The sequence below is a fragment of the Emys orbicularis genome, chromosome 25 (assembly GCF_028017835.1).
Source record: "Emys orbicularis isolate rEmyOrb1 chromosome 25, rEmyOrb1.hap1, whole genome shotgun sequence".
Taxonomy (NCBI): domain Eukaryota; kingdom Metazoa; phylum Chordata; order Testudines; family Emydidae; genus Emys; species Emys orbicularis.
The window spans coordinates 9,753,842-9,772,378 of record NC_088707.1 but is presented as its reverse complement, the minus strand read 5'-3'; the positions used below and the strand labels follow the sequence as shown (position 1 = coordinate 9,772,378).

The 18,537-nt window shown below is 41.3% G+C and overlaps 1 protein-coding gene across 1 annotated transcript in view; it reads right to left on the bottom strand.

Moving 5' to 3' along the window:
* The window catches only part of MARCHF10 (membrane associated ring-CH-type finger 10), a 56,316-nt gene extending 39,441 nt beyond the window's left edge, over positions 1 to 16,875 (bottom strand). Inside the window, exons 1-2 of the mRNA XM_065422830.1 lie at positions 16,789 to 16,875; positions 13,862 to 14,017 (exon numbers count right to left, since the gene is read on the bottom strand). Coding sequence (XP_065278902.1) covers positions 13,862 to 14,017; positions 16,789 to 16,875 — 243 coding nt within the window. The remainder of the gene's footprint in view (positions 1 to 13,861; positions 14,018 to 16,788) is intronic.
* Between the last annotated feature and the right edge of the window lie 1,662 nt (positions 16,876 to 18,537).

The following is an 18,537-nucleotide window of genomic DNA, read 5'->3' as shown; positions in this document are numbered from 1 at the left end:
CTACTGTTTCTTTAAGGGCCTGGGGCCAGGAGACTTACAGAGAGGTGAGGCAAAACTCCCCTATCTCCCAACCAATTGAGGATGAGTTGAGAGAAGGGGACCACCATAAATGCTGCCTCCTCCTTCATCACAGGGTAGATGTCTGCAGACCCCGAAAGGAGTAAGAAGACTCCTGCAGGGTCCTGAATTAGCAGAGACCAGACACCAGCAGAAGGCTGCCAGTCCTCTGAATGTGGGGCCAGCCGCAAGAGATAAATTGCAACCTAGCTCCAGGAGGAAAGCTGGCGTGCCTGCCATAAAGAGAGACTTAAAGACCGAGAGAGAATGCTGAGGGGAACAGAACATAGAAGGCAGGTTTCAGAGGAACCCAACAAAACAGAAGTAAATTGTTTATTTGTGACTTTTTCTTAGGGCCCCTTTTGTAGGAGCCTTTGTAATAAACAAGTCCTAAGAAGGGTGCTATTGCATCAAATGTCAAGAGTGCCTGAAGTGGAATTACTGGCTTCCTGAGAAGGGAAACTGAGACAGGGAGTATATGCAGCTCTGTATTAACTGAGCAGAAGGTGCTACAGGGGAGGCATGCCCTACGCCAGGGCCACAGACGTTCACGCAGTGATTCCTGCACTGAGCCCAGTAAATGACAGTGTATCTTTTAGAAAGACTTCCAACTTGGATTTATAGACTTAGAGTGATGGAGCATTTACCACATTGTTAGCAAGCTGCTCCAATGGTTAATTACCCTCACCATTAAACATTTGCACCTTATTTCAAGTTTGAATTGTTTTAGCTTCTACTTCCTGCCACTGGATATTTTTGTGCCTTTATCTTTTATGTTAAAGAGGTCTTTAGTAACAGATATTGGTAGGTAATTATAGGCTGCAGTGCTGAATCATGGTGTTGAGATACAAACTTAAATGGGTCAGTGCCAGACTAAATGGGTCAGGGCCACTCTCATTACCACTTCAAAAGTTATTTTTCCTCCCTTGGTATCCTACTGTTAATTTAATTGTCTCATTAGACTGACCTCACACTTTGTAAGGCAACTCCCATCCTTTCATGTATTTATACCTGCTCCTGTATTTTCACTCCATGCATCTGATGAAGTGGGTTCTAGCCCACGAAAGCTTATGCCCAAATAAGATGATCTAGACGAACACAGCTACCACTCTGAAACTAAGTTCTCAGTCTGCCCCATCGCTTTTAGATTTAGGCATCCTAGGAATTCTCACTGTTAAACACATTTATCAGTAGGCAGTACTTATGTGGGAGGCCACATATGTTTTTGGGGAGGCTGCTTTCAAAACAGAAGTGCTGTTACAATGCAACAAGCATTACATTTTGAATGGTCACAGAAGTTCAGTCCAAATTATTTTAGCACAGGGTGCAAGTTTGGAACATTACAGGGAGGAAGAAGTTGGATAAAAGTTAGCTTTTATGCAGTTGTTTAAAAAATAATATTTATGCTCAGTAACTAGCTCAATCTGTAAACTTCAGCTAATGAATACAAATAATTCTTTTGCATGCATAGATTACATTAAAAAAGCCACAATATTCAGCTTTGAAGTGACTGATTATTTTCTCACAAACATTGTAATTTCCTTTCTTTTACGTTGATGGTTTTGTATGTTTATACAAACTGAGACCATAAAGTGTGTAAATTCTTCTAATCTCATTGTCTATTTTAATATACTTAGTTTCACTATTTTAATTCCACTGGGCTTTCAATCTGGAATGAAAAGCATAAACACAATTTTCAGAAGTCTAATACTAGGACACCAAAAAAGAATCTGTCTCCTGAAGAGATTTATTTTAGTTTTAGTGCTCTGTTTAGGTGAAGGTTTTAAAATTTCAGCAGCAAATAAAACCAAATATAAAGGAAGTGTTGTTTGTAAATAAAACCCTAAATCTCAGTTGATTCTTATATTCCAATACAAATTAGCCAATTATTCTCCTGAATAGGGAAAAATCCCTATTGCCTTCCCACTGTTTCATCAGATATGTAGATTATAAAGATAGAGATATGAAAGATGACTTCATGGAAACAAACATTACATATGGGAGATAGAAAAGGAGGCAAACATAAGAACAAGCAAGAGCATGAACATAGTCTGCACTAGGGTCTGAAATACAAATGTATGAACTTTGATTCAGCTAGCAGGAGATGGATATTATTATAAAGTCTGGATAAAACTAAAGTATAAAACAGGCTTATTTCACTTTCAAAGCAGCATAATAAATGCATTGACAAATACTGTATGTAAGAAGTTAAAAAAACTACACATACTGTAGAGAAGATAAATCAGTAGACAGCTTTGTTCATTTGCATGCTGGTGAATTAGTTCAGTACTTGAGAAAAACTCATTAAATACACATGAATTTTTCTCATGGAACTGTGTATTAATTAATGAAAACTACTGAATAATCACCAAACTGTTCAACGTCCCACAAATAAAAAAAAATCTGTAGTGTAAACTTTGATTTCAGATATTTACACAATGAACAGCTGCATAAATGTAATGGAAATATCCAGTATAATAACTGAAATCTGCACCAGCCAATCTTTTGTTGCCTCAAAAGATTCTGATCTATTCAAATAAAAATACAAAGGTCTTATGGCTTATCTGAAATGAACCTTGTGAGATTCACTCCACACCGGTTCTTACTCACCCTTCAATTGTAAGTGAAAATGAGTTTGAGAGTCTATGCCGAGTTTCCATTTATTCAGATCATAAAACCACTGTGAAATGTGACTAGGCTGGCAGTCCCTGCTCAACAAATGGTAATGTAGTACTTGGATTGAGCAGTGCAGGGAAGCCTGCATAGAGTTAGCCCATACTAAGTCCGGTTCCCTCACTTTCATGATCATTAAGTTCACTCAATACAATGTGACAGGTTTCAGAGTGGTAGCCATGTTAGTCTGTATCAGCAAAAACAATGAGGAGTCCTTGTGGCACCTTAGAGACTAACAAATTTATTTGGGCATGAGCTTTCGTGGGCTAGAACCCACTTCATCAGATGCATGGAATGGAAAATACAGGAGCAGGTATAAATACTTAAAAAGATGTGAGTTGCCTTACCAAGTGTGAGGACAGTCTAACGAAACAATTCAATTAACAACAGGATACCAAGGGAAGAAAGAAAAGGAACAAAGAAAGTAACAGAACGCCACTAGCCGTCACCTACAGCCCCCAACTAAAACCTCTCCAGCGCATCATCAAGGATCTACAACCTATCCTGAAGGACGATCCCTCACTCTCACAGACCTTGGGGGACAAGCCAGTTCTTGCTTACAGACAGTCCCCCAACCTGAAGCAAATACTCACCAGCAACTACACACCACACAACAAAAACACCAACCCAGGAACCAAACCCTGCAACAAACCCCGGGGCCAACTCTGTCCACATATCTATTCAAGGGACACCATCATAGGACCTAACCACATCAGCCACACCATCAGGGGCTTGTTCACCTGCACATCTACCAATGTGATATATGCCATCATGTGCCAGCAATGCCCCTCTGTCATGTATATTGGCCAAACCGGACGGTCTCTACGCAAAAGAATAAATGGACACAAATCTGACATCAGGAATCATAACATTCAAAAACGAGTAGGAGAACACTTCAGTCTCCCTGGTCACCCAATAACAGACCTAAAAGTGGCAATTCTTCTACAACAAAACTTTAAAAATAGACTCCAAAGTGAAACTGCAGAACTGGAATTAATTTGCAAACTGGACACCATCAAATTAGGCCTGAATAAAGACTGGGAGTGGTTGGGTCATTACAAAACCTAAACCTAATTTCCCCAATACTAATTTCCCCCTACTGTTACTCACACCTTCTTGTCAACAGTCTGAAATGGGCCACTTTCTTACCACTTCAAAAGTTTTTTTTTCCTCCCTTGGTATCTTGCTGTTAATTGAATTGTCTCATTAGACTGTCCTCACACTTGGTAAGGCAACTCACATCTTTTCATGTATTTATACCTGCTCCTGTATTTTCCACTCCATGCATCTGATGAAGTGGGTTGTAGCCCACGAAAGCTTATGCCCAAATAAATTTGTTAGTCTCTAAGATACCACAAGGACTCCTCGTTGTTTTTACTCAATACAATGATTCCCTCAGAGACTGCACTCTGTTTAGTACAATTCTATAAAATAAAAAGGGGAAGTTTGAATGTTTAACCAAAATCTGATCTAACCAAAACAAGCTATTATCATTGACTCAAAATAGTCTTCATCAAGATTAGTGCCCTTATGAGAATAATTCTCACATTTTATTTGAGGATTTTGACTTCCTTGCTCTTTTTTGATTAAATCTAGTGACTTGAGCCTAAATACAAGTTGTCTGTAGATTGCCGCATGCAACTAGAACAAAATAAATCAGTTTGAATACCTTCTGTGTCTTCAATGGGAACTGAGCTATGAGAGTATTTCTAAAGTCACGCTACTCACACAGATGCTCAGTGTTCAACCAATAGGGAGGACTACATGTGAGGAATAATAGAACAATCAGTTAATTTTCTAAAGTTTATAAAGACTCTTTTGCAAGTATAATCTCAAAAAGAACAGGAGTCCTTGTGGCACCTTAGAGTCTAACAAATTTATTTGAGCATAAGCTTTTGTGGCCTACAGCCCACTTCATCAGTTGCATAAAATGGAACATATAGTAAGAAATATATATTCATACAGAGAACATGAAAAGGTGGAAGTAGCCATACCAACTGTAAGAGGCTAATTAATTAAAATTAGGTATTAGCAGCAGGAGAAAAAAAACTTTTGTAGTGATAATCAAGATGGCCCATTTTAGACAGTTGACAAGAAGATGTGAGGATACTTAACATGGGGAAATAGATTCAATATGTGTAATGACCCAGCCACTCTCAGTCTCTATTCAAACCCAAGTTAATGGTATCTAGTTTGCATATTAATTCAAGCTCAGCAGTTTCTCGTTGAAGTCTGTTTTTGAAGCTTCAAACGAGAAACTGCTGAGCTTGGATTAATATGCAAATTTGTTAGTCTCTAAGGTGCCACAAGTACTCCTGTTCTTTTTGCGGATACAGACTAACACGGCTGCTACTCTGAAACCTGTAGGTATAATCTCAGTTTTACATGACTAAATACCATACCAATAGTTAGCTTCATGCATGGTGTTTTCAGTGAACCTTGTTCTGTCTACTAAACACAGATTCATTGCCTTACTTGTTCCCTCATCTGAATATACTATGCAAAGAACATCAGCCTACCTGGGAAGCATCTGAAGCATAGTTAAGTCTGTCTCCAAAAGTTCAAATTATAATCGATTCCCACTCTTGGAGATTCTCAAATTCAGGGAAAGGGTGTAGGAGTATTAGCCGGAGGCTCATACAACAGAAAAAGCACAAAGTGTAACTTTCAAAGTTAACTCCAGGAGACAGAATTTTCTCAGGGTCCAGTCCAAGACTGTGGAACAAAGCAGGAACTAAAGACAACCATAAATCCTCACCACCTTCCACTCTAAGGGCAAGGCATGCTTCTTTGACCTCACCTTTTCCTGTATAAACACATAGTAGCATGGACATTAAAAACTAAAATCAAAACATTACGCTGCACATACAATTCTCCTCCTGGGGCGAGGATGAGAAAAAGAATGAACCACATGTGACAAATATTGGTCATTTTGCTCAATGTACTACTTGAAAGTGCTCATATAATACAGAGATAAGGCAGTATAACAATCTCTGTAGAATAGACCGTGGTGAGTGAGCAGTGTGATCAAATCACACCAGAAATATGTATCCTAAACATAACACTGTTACTACAGAAACATTTTGTCACCTTAAAAAAAAATATAGGAAGGGGGAGAGTCAGGCACACCCAGACAAAACATGCCTTGACTGCAAAGTTTGAGCTCTAGCTGAGTCCAAAAGTCAGAGCACTTTGTTCACAGAACAGGACAGTCTGAATGCTCCCCAGCTCAGAATAATAGTATCTGCTTAGCTCTACATTTACCAACAGCATACGTATCAGGGAGTGACTGGGATGTGAATGTAATGACCTGATTTGAGAATGGAATCAACCCCAGAAGAGAATATGGGATTTACTCTCTAGTCCTCACTTTTGCCTTGGTAGAATCCTTCCATATCTGACCTCCTACAGGACAAGATCTGTTTAGAGCACAGAAAGAAAAAAGTATTCTCAGTGGTTATTTCCCTTCTTAAGCATTTCATGTCCAATAGTCTTTATAGTGGGTTTTCCTTTGTCTTTTAGGAGCTTGGAGGAAGAGCAGATCTCTGACACTGGGCTTGGGTCCCATCTTTTGGAAGCCCTACCCATAGTTGATAGTTTTCAGAACAAAATTTTAAGGTAGCAATAGTATTTATTCATGTAAAACTGAGATTACACTTGCAAAAGCGTCTTTGATAAACTTTAGAAAATTAACTGATTGTTCTATAATCCCTCACATGTAATCCTCCCTAAATGGGTCAAACTGAAGGATTGTGGGGACCAAGACAATAAATTCACAGGTAAGAATAATTTTTTTTTCTTTTCTAGACCATTGCATGTCCAGCAATTTTTGCAAGGGATGCTCTGAGCAGTGATTGTTTAGTGGTCCTAAAGATATGTCTATGCTGCAGTGTAAGCGCAAGGTTTGAACTCGGGACCAAGCCTAACTCCCCTTCCATCTACATACAAATCTCCCTAACCCAGGGCTTGGTCCCAGGACCCCAGGGGGGTGGAAGGTCTGAGCCTAAATTAAGCTGGGACTCAGGGTCCAAGCCCTATTGTTTTGTTGTGTAGATGCAGCCCTTCCAGACTTGTGCTCTGGGAATCCACCAAAAGTATCCCACAATCCCATGGGCTGACTTTCTTTGTCCTACGGACTATCAAGTTTAGTGGACAGTCAGCTTTTCCCATGCTGCAACAAGAAAAAAGGGCTACAATGGCCAATTTTTTTGTGGGGGTGGGGAAGAGATTAGGAAATCTCGGATATGGGTGGTGGGACTCAGACATACATAATGCAGTGTAGATGCTGGTGCCCCAGGTTGGGACCCAGGATTCAACAATTCCTAACCTGGGGTTACAAATGAGTGTAGACACTCTAGCCCTAGGGTAACAACCCCAGGGTCTGCTAACTTGAGTTGTACTAACCCTGGGCTTACATGGCAATGCAGACATTCCCAAAGAGGAAGGGGTGCTAATTAGATAACTAACACATTTATTGCAAACCTCAGGGGTATGATGTGTTACTGAGATAACACTTGTAGAACTTTCCTGCCAAAGCTTGACTATGCAGAGGACAGGATGTCTACTTTGTAATGTCTTGAGTAAGTGTACTGAAGACCAAGTTGTCGACTTACACATTTTCTTGTATGATGTATTCGACCTGTCTGGCTACATAGATGCTGTTCTTCTGATTAAATGTATAGTGATATCAACAAGTGGGGCTACCTCATTAGCTTTGCAAGTCTTAGATGCATCTCTTAATCACGTTTTCTTATGGAGGCTTTTAAGGGCCTTTTCCCCTGCTCTGGATTGCTGGCTGGTAAAGCACTGGAAGGGATGTTGCCTTTCTTTAGACCTCAGTGCGATGCTGATATATATTTTGATTGCCCCGCTAATGTCTAGAATATACTACTTGGTCTCCTTGGGTACTTGGGACTCAGACAGAATTACAGCAGTACCACTAAATTGTGTTATGGGAAACAAATGAACATTTGCTATGAAAAGCATCAGTTCTGAGAATGATCTTACTCTGATGAAAGGTGCAGTACTATAGCTTCCTGTATAATGCACCTATTTCTGAAACTCTCCTCCTGGAGTTGACAGCAAAGGAGACTGAATGTGAGAAAGCACAGAGACACTGACCTCCATTGCTGGAAGAAAAGGATAAAGGACTAGAGACCCAAGTAACAACCCTGCGTTGCATCAGAGAAAATGTAGACTTCCTAGACAGAAGTCAGGATTTGGTACTGTGGGCACAGCATGCTGAAGAATCAGAGAGGGCAGTGCAGGGGGGACTGAAGAACAAGGAAGAAAGTTGAGAGCATGTGTCCTCCAGGAGAAGGAGGACAACCAATATACCCCCAACGCAGATGGAGGTAAGCAACCGCTTTCAGGCTATCTGCACATGTACTACTGCTGAGAATGTCTTGGAAGAGTCATCTGAGGCAAGGGATCAGAAGGATACCCCGTTGACCGGAAGATATGGGATGCATTATCCTAGAGATGGGGGTTCCATGACCACCACTCCCAAGAGGAGAAGAGTGGTGGTGCTCGGGGACTCCCTCCTAAGGGGGACAGAGTCATCCATCAGCTGTCTGGACCAGAAATCCCAAGAAGTGTGCTGCTTGCCTGAGCTAGAATTCAGGATGTGACTGAGAGTCTGCTGAGATTCATCAATCCCTCAGACCACTACCCCTTCCTACTTATCCATGTGGGCACCAACGATACTGCGAAGAATGACCTTGAGCGGATCTCTGCAGACTACGTGGCTTTGGGAAGAAGGATAAAAGAGTTTGGGGCACTTGTTGAAGGAAAAGGCCTGAGCATGGACCATCGAATTGTGGAAGTAAATGCGTGGCTATGCAGGTGGTGTCGGCAAGAGGATTTTGTCTTCTTCGACAATGAGCTGATGTTCCAGGAAAGAGGATTACTGTGCTGGGTGGGGCTCCATCTATCAAATACCAGGAAGAACATCTCTGGACATCATCTGGCTAACCTGATAAGGAGAGCTTTAAACTAGCTCCTATGGGGGATAGTAACAAAAATCCAGCCAACGTGCATCTAGGTTCAAGTAATGCAGACAAGAGAAGGAGGCTAATTTCTGGAGAAGGGTCTAGAAATCACAACTGCAGTAAAAAGGCAAAAAGAAAAGCAACAGGGCAGTCTGCAAAATATCTTCAATGCCTGTATACAAATTCCAGGAGAATGGGGAACAAGCAGTATGAACTGGAAGTCATGGTATATGAAGAAAATTGACTTAATTGGCATCACAGAGACTTGGTGGGACAACTCCCATGATTGGAGTACCATCATTTAGGGATGTAGCTTGTTCTGAAAGGATAGGTATGGGAAAAAAGGAGGAGGTCAGACAAAAAAGAAAAATCAAGAACAGCGAGGGTCTGCTGCTCAATGGAGAAGGTGAGCTGGTAACAGAACATGATAGGGAGGCAGAGGGGCTCAATGCCTACTTTGCTTCAGTCTTCTCACAAAAAATATGTGAGCGGATGACTGTTATTGAAGTTACTATAGACAATAAAGGGGAAGGGATGCAGATCAGGATAAGTAAAGAACATGTCAGAGATCTTCTGACCAATTTGAATGAATTCAAATTAGTGGGGCTGGATGCTATTCACCCGAGAGTACTGAAGGAATTAGCTGAAGAAATCTCGGAGCCACTGGCAATAATATTTACAAACTCATGGATGATAGGAGAGGTCCTGGAAGACTGGAGAAGGGCTAACATAGTACCCATCTTTAAAAAGGGGGGAAAGGAAGAGCCGGGAAACTATAGACCAGTCAGCCTGACCTTGATACCTGGGAAGCTACTACAGCAATGTATAAAACATTCAATTTGCGAAAACCTGGAGGATGAAGGGATAATCACTTGCAGACAATATAGCTTTACCAAGAACAAATCATGCCAAAGCAGCTTGATTTCCTTCTTTGACAGGGTAACTGATTTTGTGGATGAGGGAATGCAATGGACATAATTATACCTGGACGTCACCAAGGGTTTTGACACAGTCCCACATGACATTTTGATAAGTAAGCTGAAGAAATGCAGGCTCGATAGAACTGCCATTAAGTGAATACATAATTAGTTAAACAACCACAAACAAAGAATAACTATTAATGGAATGATGTTGGATTGGAGGGAGGTCTCAAGTGGGTTCCACAGGGAACTGTTCTGTGTTCAGTGTTGTTTAATATCTTTATTAATGACCCGGATATAGCTACGGAATGCATACTGATCAAGTTTGCAGATGACACAAAACTAGGACGGATTGCCAATACTTTGGAGGATAGAGCTAAAATTCAGAGGGATCTTGATAAATTGGAGAACTGGGCTATAGACAACAAAATGAAATTCAATAAAGACAAAAACCAAATGCACAAATACAGAATGAGGGAAAAGTGGCTTGGCAGCAGCACTGCTGAGAAGGATCTGGGAGTTGTGGGGGATCACAGCCTCAACATGAGTCAGCAATGCGATGCAGTTTTAGGTTTCATTAACAGAGGCATAACATGCAAGTCACAGGAGGTGATAGTACTGCTCTACTCAGCGCTAGTTAGGCCTCAGCTGGAGAACTGTGTCCAATTAAGGTCACCAAAGTATAGAAAGGATGTAGAGAAACTGGAAAGGATCCAGAAGCGAGGAACAAACATGATCAAAGGGACGGAATGCAAGCCATATAAGCAAAGGCTGAAGGAAATGGGTATGTTTAGTTTGGAAAAGAGGAGATTAAGGAGGGATATAATAGCGGTCTTTGGACACTTGAAAGTCTGCCACAAAAAAGATGGAGAAAAGTGATTCTCTTTTGCCACAGAGGGCAGGACAAGAGGCAGTGGGTTCAAACTCCAGCATAGCAGATTTAGATTAAATCTCAGGAAAAACTTCCTAACTGTAAGAACAGTAGGACAATGGAACAGCCTGCCTTGGGAGGCTGTGGAAGCTTCTTCATTGGAGGTTTTCAAAAGGAGGCTGGAGAGCCATCTGTATTGGATGGTTTAGACACAAGAAGTCCTGCATCTCGGCAGGGGGTTAGACTAGATGACCCTTGCAGTCCCGTCTAACCTTATGATTCTATGGCCTGGTCTACACTACGACTTTAATTCGGATTTAGCTGCTTTAATTCGAATTAACGCTTGACCCGTCCACACAACGAAGCCATTTAATTCGAATTAAAGAGCCCTTTAATTCGATTTCTGTACTCCTCCTCGACGAGAGGAGTAGCGTCAAAATCGGTATTGTTAATCCGAATTAAGGTTAGTGTGGCCGCAATTCGAAGTTATTGGCAATTCAATGTTATTGGCTACCCACAATGCAACGCTCTGGAAATCGATGCTACTACGGTAGCTTGGACGCACACCACCGAATTAATGGTGCCTAGTGTGGCCGAATACATTCGAATTTATAAAATCGGTTTCCTAAATTCGAATTATATAAATTCGGATTAATCCTGTAGTGTAGACATACCCTATGACTTCGATGGCTCAAAAGGAGGGGTTTTCAGTGCTTACATTAGGGATCCACGAGGGGAATCTGTGAATGATGATGATGATGCCACCCTCAGGAATTAATATACATATGTGTTGTGGTCCAGTGATCAGCCAAGGTCTTTTGCAGCTGACCGTGTTTGAGATGGCTGAAACATGTTTTTTGCGAGTGTTTGATCTACTACCCATAGGCATGCTGAACTGCAAAAACTTCAACATGGAGTTAATTTTTGCTGATTGAGCTCATGTATGTTATTTATAACACCAATATATGATTTTTGCCCATATTTTCTATGCGCTGAGTTTGTTGACTTCTTCCTGGGAGACAGGAGCATTTCATTGACTTTTTTTTTGTGAGTATCTCAGGGAGATCAATTCCTCCTTCTCAACTTCCAGGCTGCTAGACATAGCAAGTTGGAGTTTGGGAGGACTACGTGCCCCTGTATCAGAAAAAGTCTCTGACTTGAGACAGCACCACCACAGGTGGTATCTGTATTTGGCTTAAGTTCAAGAACCACAGCATCATCACAGTCAGAAGCAACTATTATCACTGTGGCCCATTCTGCTGTGATCTTTTCATTTGTCTCTGCCAGGAATAAAATGGAAGGAAAGGCACTGGATCTCTCAGTTTGGTGAAAAACGTTGGGTTTTTCTCTTTGATTTACAGTCAAATAAAGCTATGTTCAGGGCTCCAAATGCTTTTGAAAACCTCCCTGTACAGGCACTATTGCCCTGGCTCTATCACCATTATGTCATGGAGGCTGCAAAGAGAGCCCTGCTGGGTATTGAAGAGATTAATTGAGCTCTGAGAGTCTCTGCAGGGCCACTACCAACAGTAAGCACAGGCAGGTAAGGTTCAAGCAGGACATAACCTGGAGACATATACTCACCCCATGATCTCGGGGGGAACCCAGGATGATGATTGTGCGTGAAAGGGATCTTGTGTTCACATGACAAATTTACTTATCCCATCTTAGAGAGTTATAGTCTGAGAGACAGTGAAGTCTGGGGAACTGTTAGCAGGAGCTCTACATCCAATAAACGTTGAAAAAGCTATGTCGTGCTTTGCCAAATCCTGTATGCAGTTATACAGTGTTTATAATGAGACCCTATAGTACAGCTGGGGTTTTTTATGTCACATAACGGTAAATGTTAAAATAAACCAAAACAATAATTTTGGAAGGGATATAAACCATCGTGTTTCAGAGCTGGAGGAAACTTTTCCTGGGAGCACATATCCCATATTTGCTTACTGCGGTTTTTTGCACCTTCCTCCAAAGCAGCTAGGATTAACCACTGTCAGAGACAGATACTAAACTAGATGGCCCTTGGGTCCGATCCAGTTCATCAGTTCCTATGTACCTATGTTTTTTAATCTCTATTCCATGTTGATATATTTTAAAAGGTTAATAGTATATATTTTTTAAAGTTTTTGAATCAAGAATTGACAAATCCATACTCCATCCCTGGCAAGGCATCTATCTGCAGCTCCCTGGCCCTTCAGCAGCTCCTCTTCACCTGCCTGGGAGTTGGGCATCCTTCAGCTTCACAGTCACCATGGCAATTACTGACTATATTTGTGTACAAGCCAAGCAGTTGATACACAAGTCAAAATGTATACATGTTGTCTAATAGGTCTGTAGAGTCCAGTACTTAAAATGTTAATTTATGTGTGAAAAAACTGAATCCACATAAAGTATTTGTTCTTTCCCTAGTGAGAGAACCTGTCCCTGGTAACCATCCAACTGCTGAGTCATTGGTTCCACATTAGAGGAGGCTGCAGTGTACTGTTATTCCACTGTCATACTTTTTTCACCCAAACGGCACAATTTAAACAAATATTGGGATTTTAGATTTTATGTGTGTCATGCTAGAAACAACATGCTCAAGCCAGATCAAAGCCATCCCCCCTCTGGTGATCAGTTAGTTCCAAGCCTGTACTGCAGAGATAACAGAAACAGCGATCTTGATCCTTGGGTTGGGGTGAACAGTGCACATTGCAGGCCCCTAAATGCTGGTAAAGGTGGCTTTATACCACAGTTGCTCTCCTCAATTCCCTGAGCTTGGTGGGGTCAAGCAGCCTCAGGGCTGCTCTAAGGGGCCACGGTGAGTGCTGGAGATATCCTGTACTAAGGCAATACCTAGCTGGCCCATTAGGCGAGCTTTAAAGCTCCTTTGTGCTGCTGTATTTACCAAAGCTGCTGCTTTATCAGGATCAAGGATTTGGCTCACTGTTTGAAGTATGGAAAGATTCCACAGACACGGATCTGATGGAAGAATTTAACGTTCAGTTTACTGAAAATCTCCTGAATACTGCCATTAAATTCACTATCACGTTTAAAAAAAATGTAGTTATTCTGTAATGGAACAGTGAGTAAATGTTACTTATCTAGCCCAGCATCTCTCTTAAAAAATGATTACATGTAAGTCCATAATTTGACAGAAAAAAATAAAGTCACTGGAATGCAACACTCATAGGCTCAATGTAAAAGTAAATATTTTGGCTGTTCCTCACCAATCATTTCTTATTAACTGCTTCCCTTTCTCCCTGGAATTTTATGCAGCAGCAGGAGGCCATTACCCTGTAACAATATTCTGTTCCACTTGACTTTATCTTTTAAATTATCAAACCCTGGGTGACCTATAGTTTAAGTACCTGTCTGGTAACTGGTATGCCTGATATCCATGGTCTTTCATAACTGCGTGTAGCATAGATGGAAGATAGGGTTTTCTGTCTCTGTTCTTGCCTGGCATGTTGCTCTCGTTTCTTCTCAGTCTGTTCTCTATTCTGCTCCTGTATTCTCAGGCAAGCCTAAGGAACAAAACACATTCTTTGTCTGGAATAAGAGAGAGATTTTACTTCTGAATAACTTGAGTCTTACTTCTAGCTACAGTCCACCTGGACAAGACAATCTCATCTCCAATTGTTCTGTACTCACACCTGTCACAAAATACATCATAGGATGAAAGAATTAACCTATTGACTGTCTAAGCCTAACACTAATCAGAATAATTACCTGACTTGGTGCGTCAATAATCCTGGTAAATGTAAACAACTAATAAACTGCGCAGCAGCTCATCGGACTCTGTGTGTGTATGTGTTCCTATGTCCCGTTCCCCACACACATGCACTCATCTATTTTAGGATTTTCTATAACGCCCATCACCACAGAATCAAAGCACTTCCCAAGTAAATTAAATGTGCAGGGTGAGGTACTTAATGGATTTCACAGAGATTTCTGCTCCTCTCCCCTCACTAGTTAAAGAGGCTCCTTTGGGGGAAATGAAAGGTTTGGGATTTTTTAATCATCATCCTTCTGGTTACTGTGGAAATGCTTGTGTCAGAGAGGAGGGTTTTGTAGTGTGCTTGCAAAGGGGTCAGACCAATTAGTCTGACCCCACAGCCAAATCCCTTGAACTCAGAACACTTTACTACTTTACCCTGGTCTGCCAGTATGGAATGGCCACAGAGCCAATGGATCCTGCTGCCCAAGGATTCCCCCTAAAAAGCTGGAATCCCCAGATGGTGTAGGCCTGGAACAGTGGTTTCTGCAACCCTCTCCTCCTAGCCCTTGGGATAGGTATCATGGCTGGGAAAAACAGGATATAATCACAGTGCCACTAAACTCTGTAGATCCCCTGCTACTAGAATGGCCTGTGAGGCTACTCTAATGTGGCCTGGGGCCAGGGCCTGCCAACCTAGGAGTCTCATCAAACCAGGATTAGGAAGCACAGAGTGTATTAAAGGACTGTTCCTCCCACCTTCCTAGGCTTACCTGAAGTGCAACTCAACCAGTACAGAAGATCTGAACCTATATCTTTTGCATCTCCAAGGCAAGGCCATGCATTATTGGAAGTGTGGTAGCTCACAAAACCACTAGTTTTGAGCAGAAGTTTTTAACCTTCAGGACACTTGAGATATGTACTGTATACCAAGCTACTTATGTCATTTTCAACCCTAATTCAGTTATGTCATGTTATAGAGTATGCACATTGGAAAAACATTCTAAAAGTTGCATGGAACTATAAGTCCACTGAGAGTCTCGCAGCTAAAATATTGCTCAACTTAGATTGTATGCTTTTTAGAAAAGGGATAGCCTTTTTGTCGTATATTTGTATAGTGCTTACCACAAATGGGCCCTGGCCCATAACTGGGGCTCTTAGGTGCTACCACAATACAAATAAATAATTATGATAGTAACTAAATATTTTTCCCGTGGAATCTTTGTTTGAATGTATCTATAAAGTTTAACCTATGGCACTTAAGGCAAATTCTCAGTTACATAATTGCAGACGATGGAGGTACTTCAGATTTACACAGGTGTTACACAGCACAGTTTGGCCCAGAGGCTTCAAGGAATGCTTACTCTCAAAACCCATAAGGGAAAAATCTTTTCTGCTACAGAATTAACATTACTCTCATATAAACAAATTCTGACCCCCTTATTCACATTGATGAGCAGTTGTGCATACAAATACTGCCAATTAATACAATGGCACTATTTGTGTAACTACCCACCATTGTGAATAAGGGGTTCACAGTCTTACCCATAAATATTATAGTGTGCACTTTCTTGAGAATGTAGCTAGTGTATGCAGATATGACTTGAAGATACAATTGGAACATATATGTTGAAAAGGGAGAAGCCATTTTTAAGCACATTCATCCTAATAAATAAATGAAAAATATGAAACCCATATTTCAAGATACTGAGCACCACATGTCTACCACTGACATCAGTGAGAACTGAAGGTGCTCAATACATCACAAAGGTTCAGATCCTCAAAGGTATTCAGGTGCCTAACTTCCATTGAAATCAATGGAAGGTATGCTGCTAAATACATCTGAGGATCAGTAAGGTACTTAAACACATGCCTCACTTTAGGTATGTGAATAGAGTAATTCCATTGATTTCAACTACTCAGCTGTTTAAAGTTAGGCACTGAGTCAGAAGGGGTTAAAAAGGGCCTATGAGCTCAATCAGCCTCACCCTGCTACACCTGCAGTATGTCTCAAGCCTGGAAAGGGTGAGTAGAAAATGGCTGAACCCAGCATAGATGGAGGCTGATTAGGAAGAAGATCAAATCTCTCACTCTTGCTGAGTGAGAGAAACCTTTATCATTCTAGTCAGGTGAGTTAGACTGCTGGTAGACAAAGCCTCTCTGCAGGAATGTAGGTAGACCTACAACAGAGCATCCAAGGTAGTTGGGAAGGAAAGTGGGAGGAAATGTGTTTGCTCAGGGTTCTCTGGGCTGGTGGAGGGGCCTCAAGGGAGCAGAAATATTCCTGCTAAGTTAGGGAGTGCACTGCGAAAGGTACAGAGAACACTCTTGTGCAGGAGAACCAACTGCATAAGGAGACTTTGTTTGAATGGCCTGAAAACATTCACTGATGAAATCTTACTGATTTCTACTGATATTAGAATATAAGATAACAAAATGTAAGTTCCCTAACTAGAAATGAATATATATAAAAACAGTAGCATTCAGCTGTTTAATCACCAGCTAATGTTCTACCCAAGTGAAAGTAACTTTCAACAAATAATGAATAGCTGACCAAAGTCTATTACTTTCTGGGCGCACCTGATACTCTGAATCCATCTTGTGTTGCATTTCCCTCACATACTGAGCATCACTGATGAACTTCTGTCTTTCTCTGGAGTCGTACATTACAGTAGGTAACCAGGACCTGCACATAAAGCAAATATGTCTTAAAGATCATTTTTTATCTCACTACTTCAGTTTTGTTCTGCTTTAATTGCCTTTTCTCTATGTATAATTACTAATGGTAGATAGAAGAGATGTTCCTGTTTAAAGAAAGCCCTGCCATGCTGGCATTCTTACAGCCTTTCTTTACTAATTACAGAGTACAACCACCTGAATGAACTCGTTCTGATCATTAGCTGGAAATCTGCCCAAATTTGCTGCAAGGTGATCTGGTACAGCAGTAGTGTTATAGATAGCAACAAGGAATCTGATCTAAGTAAATTATTTATTAATGTAGAATTATATGAATCCAAGACATATTAAGGACAGAAAGCTTAAATTAGTTGTCTCCTCTGTGCAATTACTAGAGGCTAATGATTATTTCTCAAATCTGTAATACTGGAGCCTGATTCTGCAATGTGCAACTGCCAATGTGCTCAATACCATGAAGGAGGTTATTAGCACCTTGTAGGACTGGGCCCAGTATTGAATCCACTATTCCACCTGCCAGTGTAAGTTCAGGTAGCCGAGCATACAAAGGTGCATGGATTTGTATGACTATATGAGAGAGAATTAAATTTGAAGCTGAAAAGCACAGTTAAAGAGTCGCTAGAAGAAAGACTCCTTTACTTTTCATCATTCTCATCCTGCCTCAGTTTGGCATATAACCGGATAGAATTTTTGCTCATACTTATGGTTCTCGTATTACATTAAACTGTAATAAATTTGCCATAGTAACAACTTCCTGTAACTTTTAGATATGCCTCTGCACATAACTGGATTACTGCTGTATGGAAAACGGGAAAAAGTTACAGAAATTTTTATTAGATACCTTAATCTATCGCATGAGAAAAAGGAGCTTAGTGGCAACATGTACTAAAATGTGAGGGAGAAATATATACCTTTAATGCTAATATTTCCTGGGTTCTGGCAACTGGCCTCAGTTGCAACCTTACCAGTTTATAAACATAGGCAGAACAGGAAGACGGTAAGGTGATGCCATGGCCCTAGCCAGGGGCGGCTCTAGCTTTTTTTGCCGCCCCAAGCACGGTAGGCAGGCTGCCTTCGGCGGCATGCCTGCGGGAGGTCCCTGGTCCCGTGGATTCGGCGGACCTCCCGCAGGCAAGCCACCGAAGGCTGCCTGACTGCCGCCCTCGGCAGGGCGCCCCCCGCGGTTTGCCGCCCCAGGCACATGCTTGGAACGCTGGTGCCTGGAGCCGCCGCTGGCCCTAGCTTCCCCTAGCAGACAAGAGATACAGGGGAGTGTAGGCTGCACCATCCAGAAGGCCACTTGGAGATGGTCTGTCCCTAAGACCCAGTCCTCCCCTAAACTCTCCCTGCCTACAGAAGCCGTATGTCTGAATTTCACTGGGACAATCCCAGTTTTTCTTATGACTTTCAGGATACCTAAAATGGCCTGTGTGTTTTTTTTTTTTTTTCTTCAATTTTTTTTTTAAATTACAAGAATAAGTACAAAGTGCTTGTTCAAAGCATATTGCTATATTGATTGTAAAATGATGTGTGGTCCTGTTTCACCCTCATCATGTAGTGAACATGGGTTTTATGGCAACCATTATTCAGGGCCAAAGCTTATCATAACATGTCAGGCAACACCACTACACTACG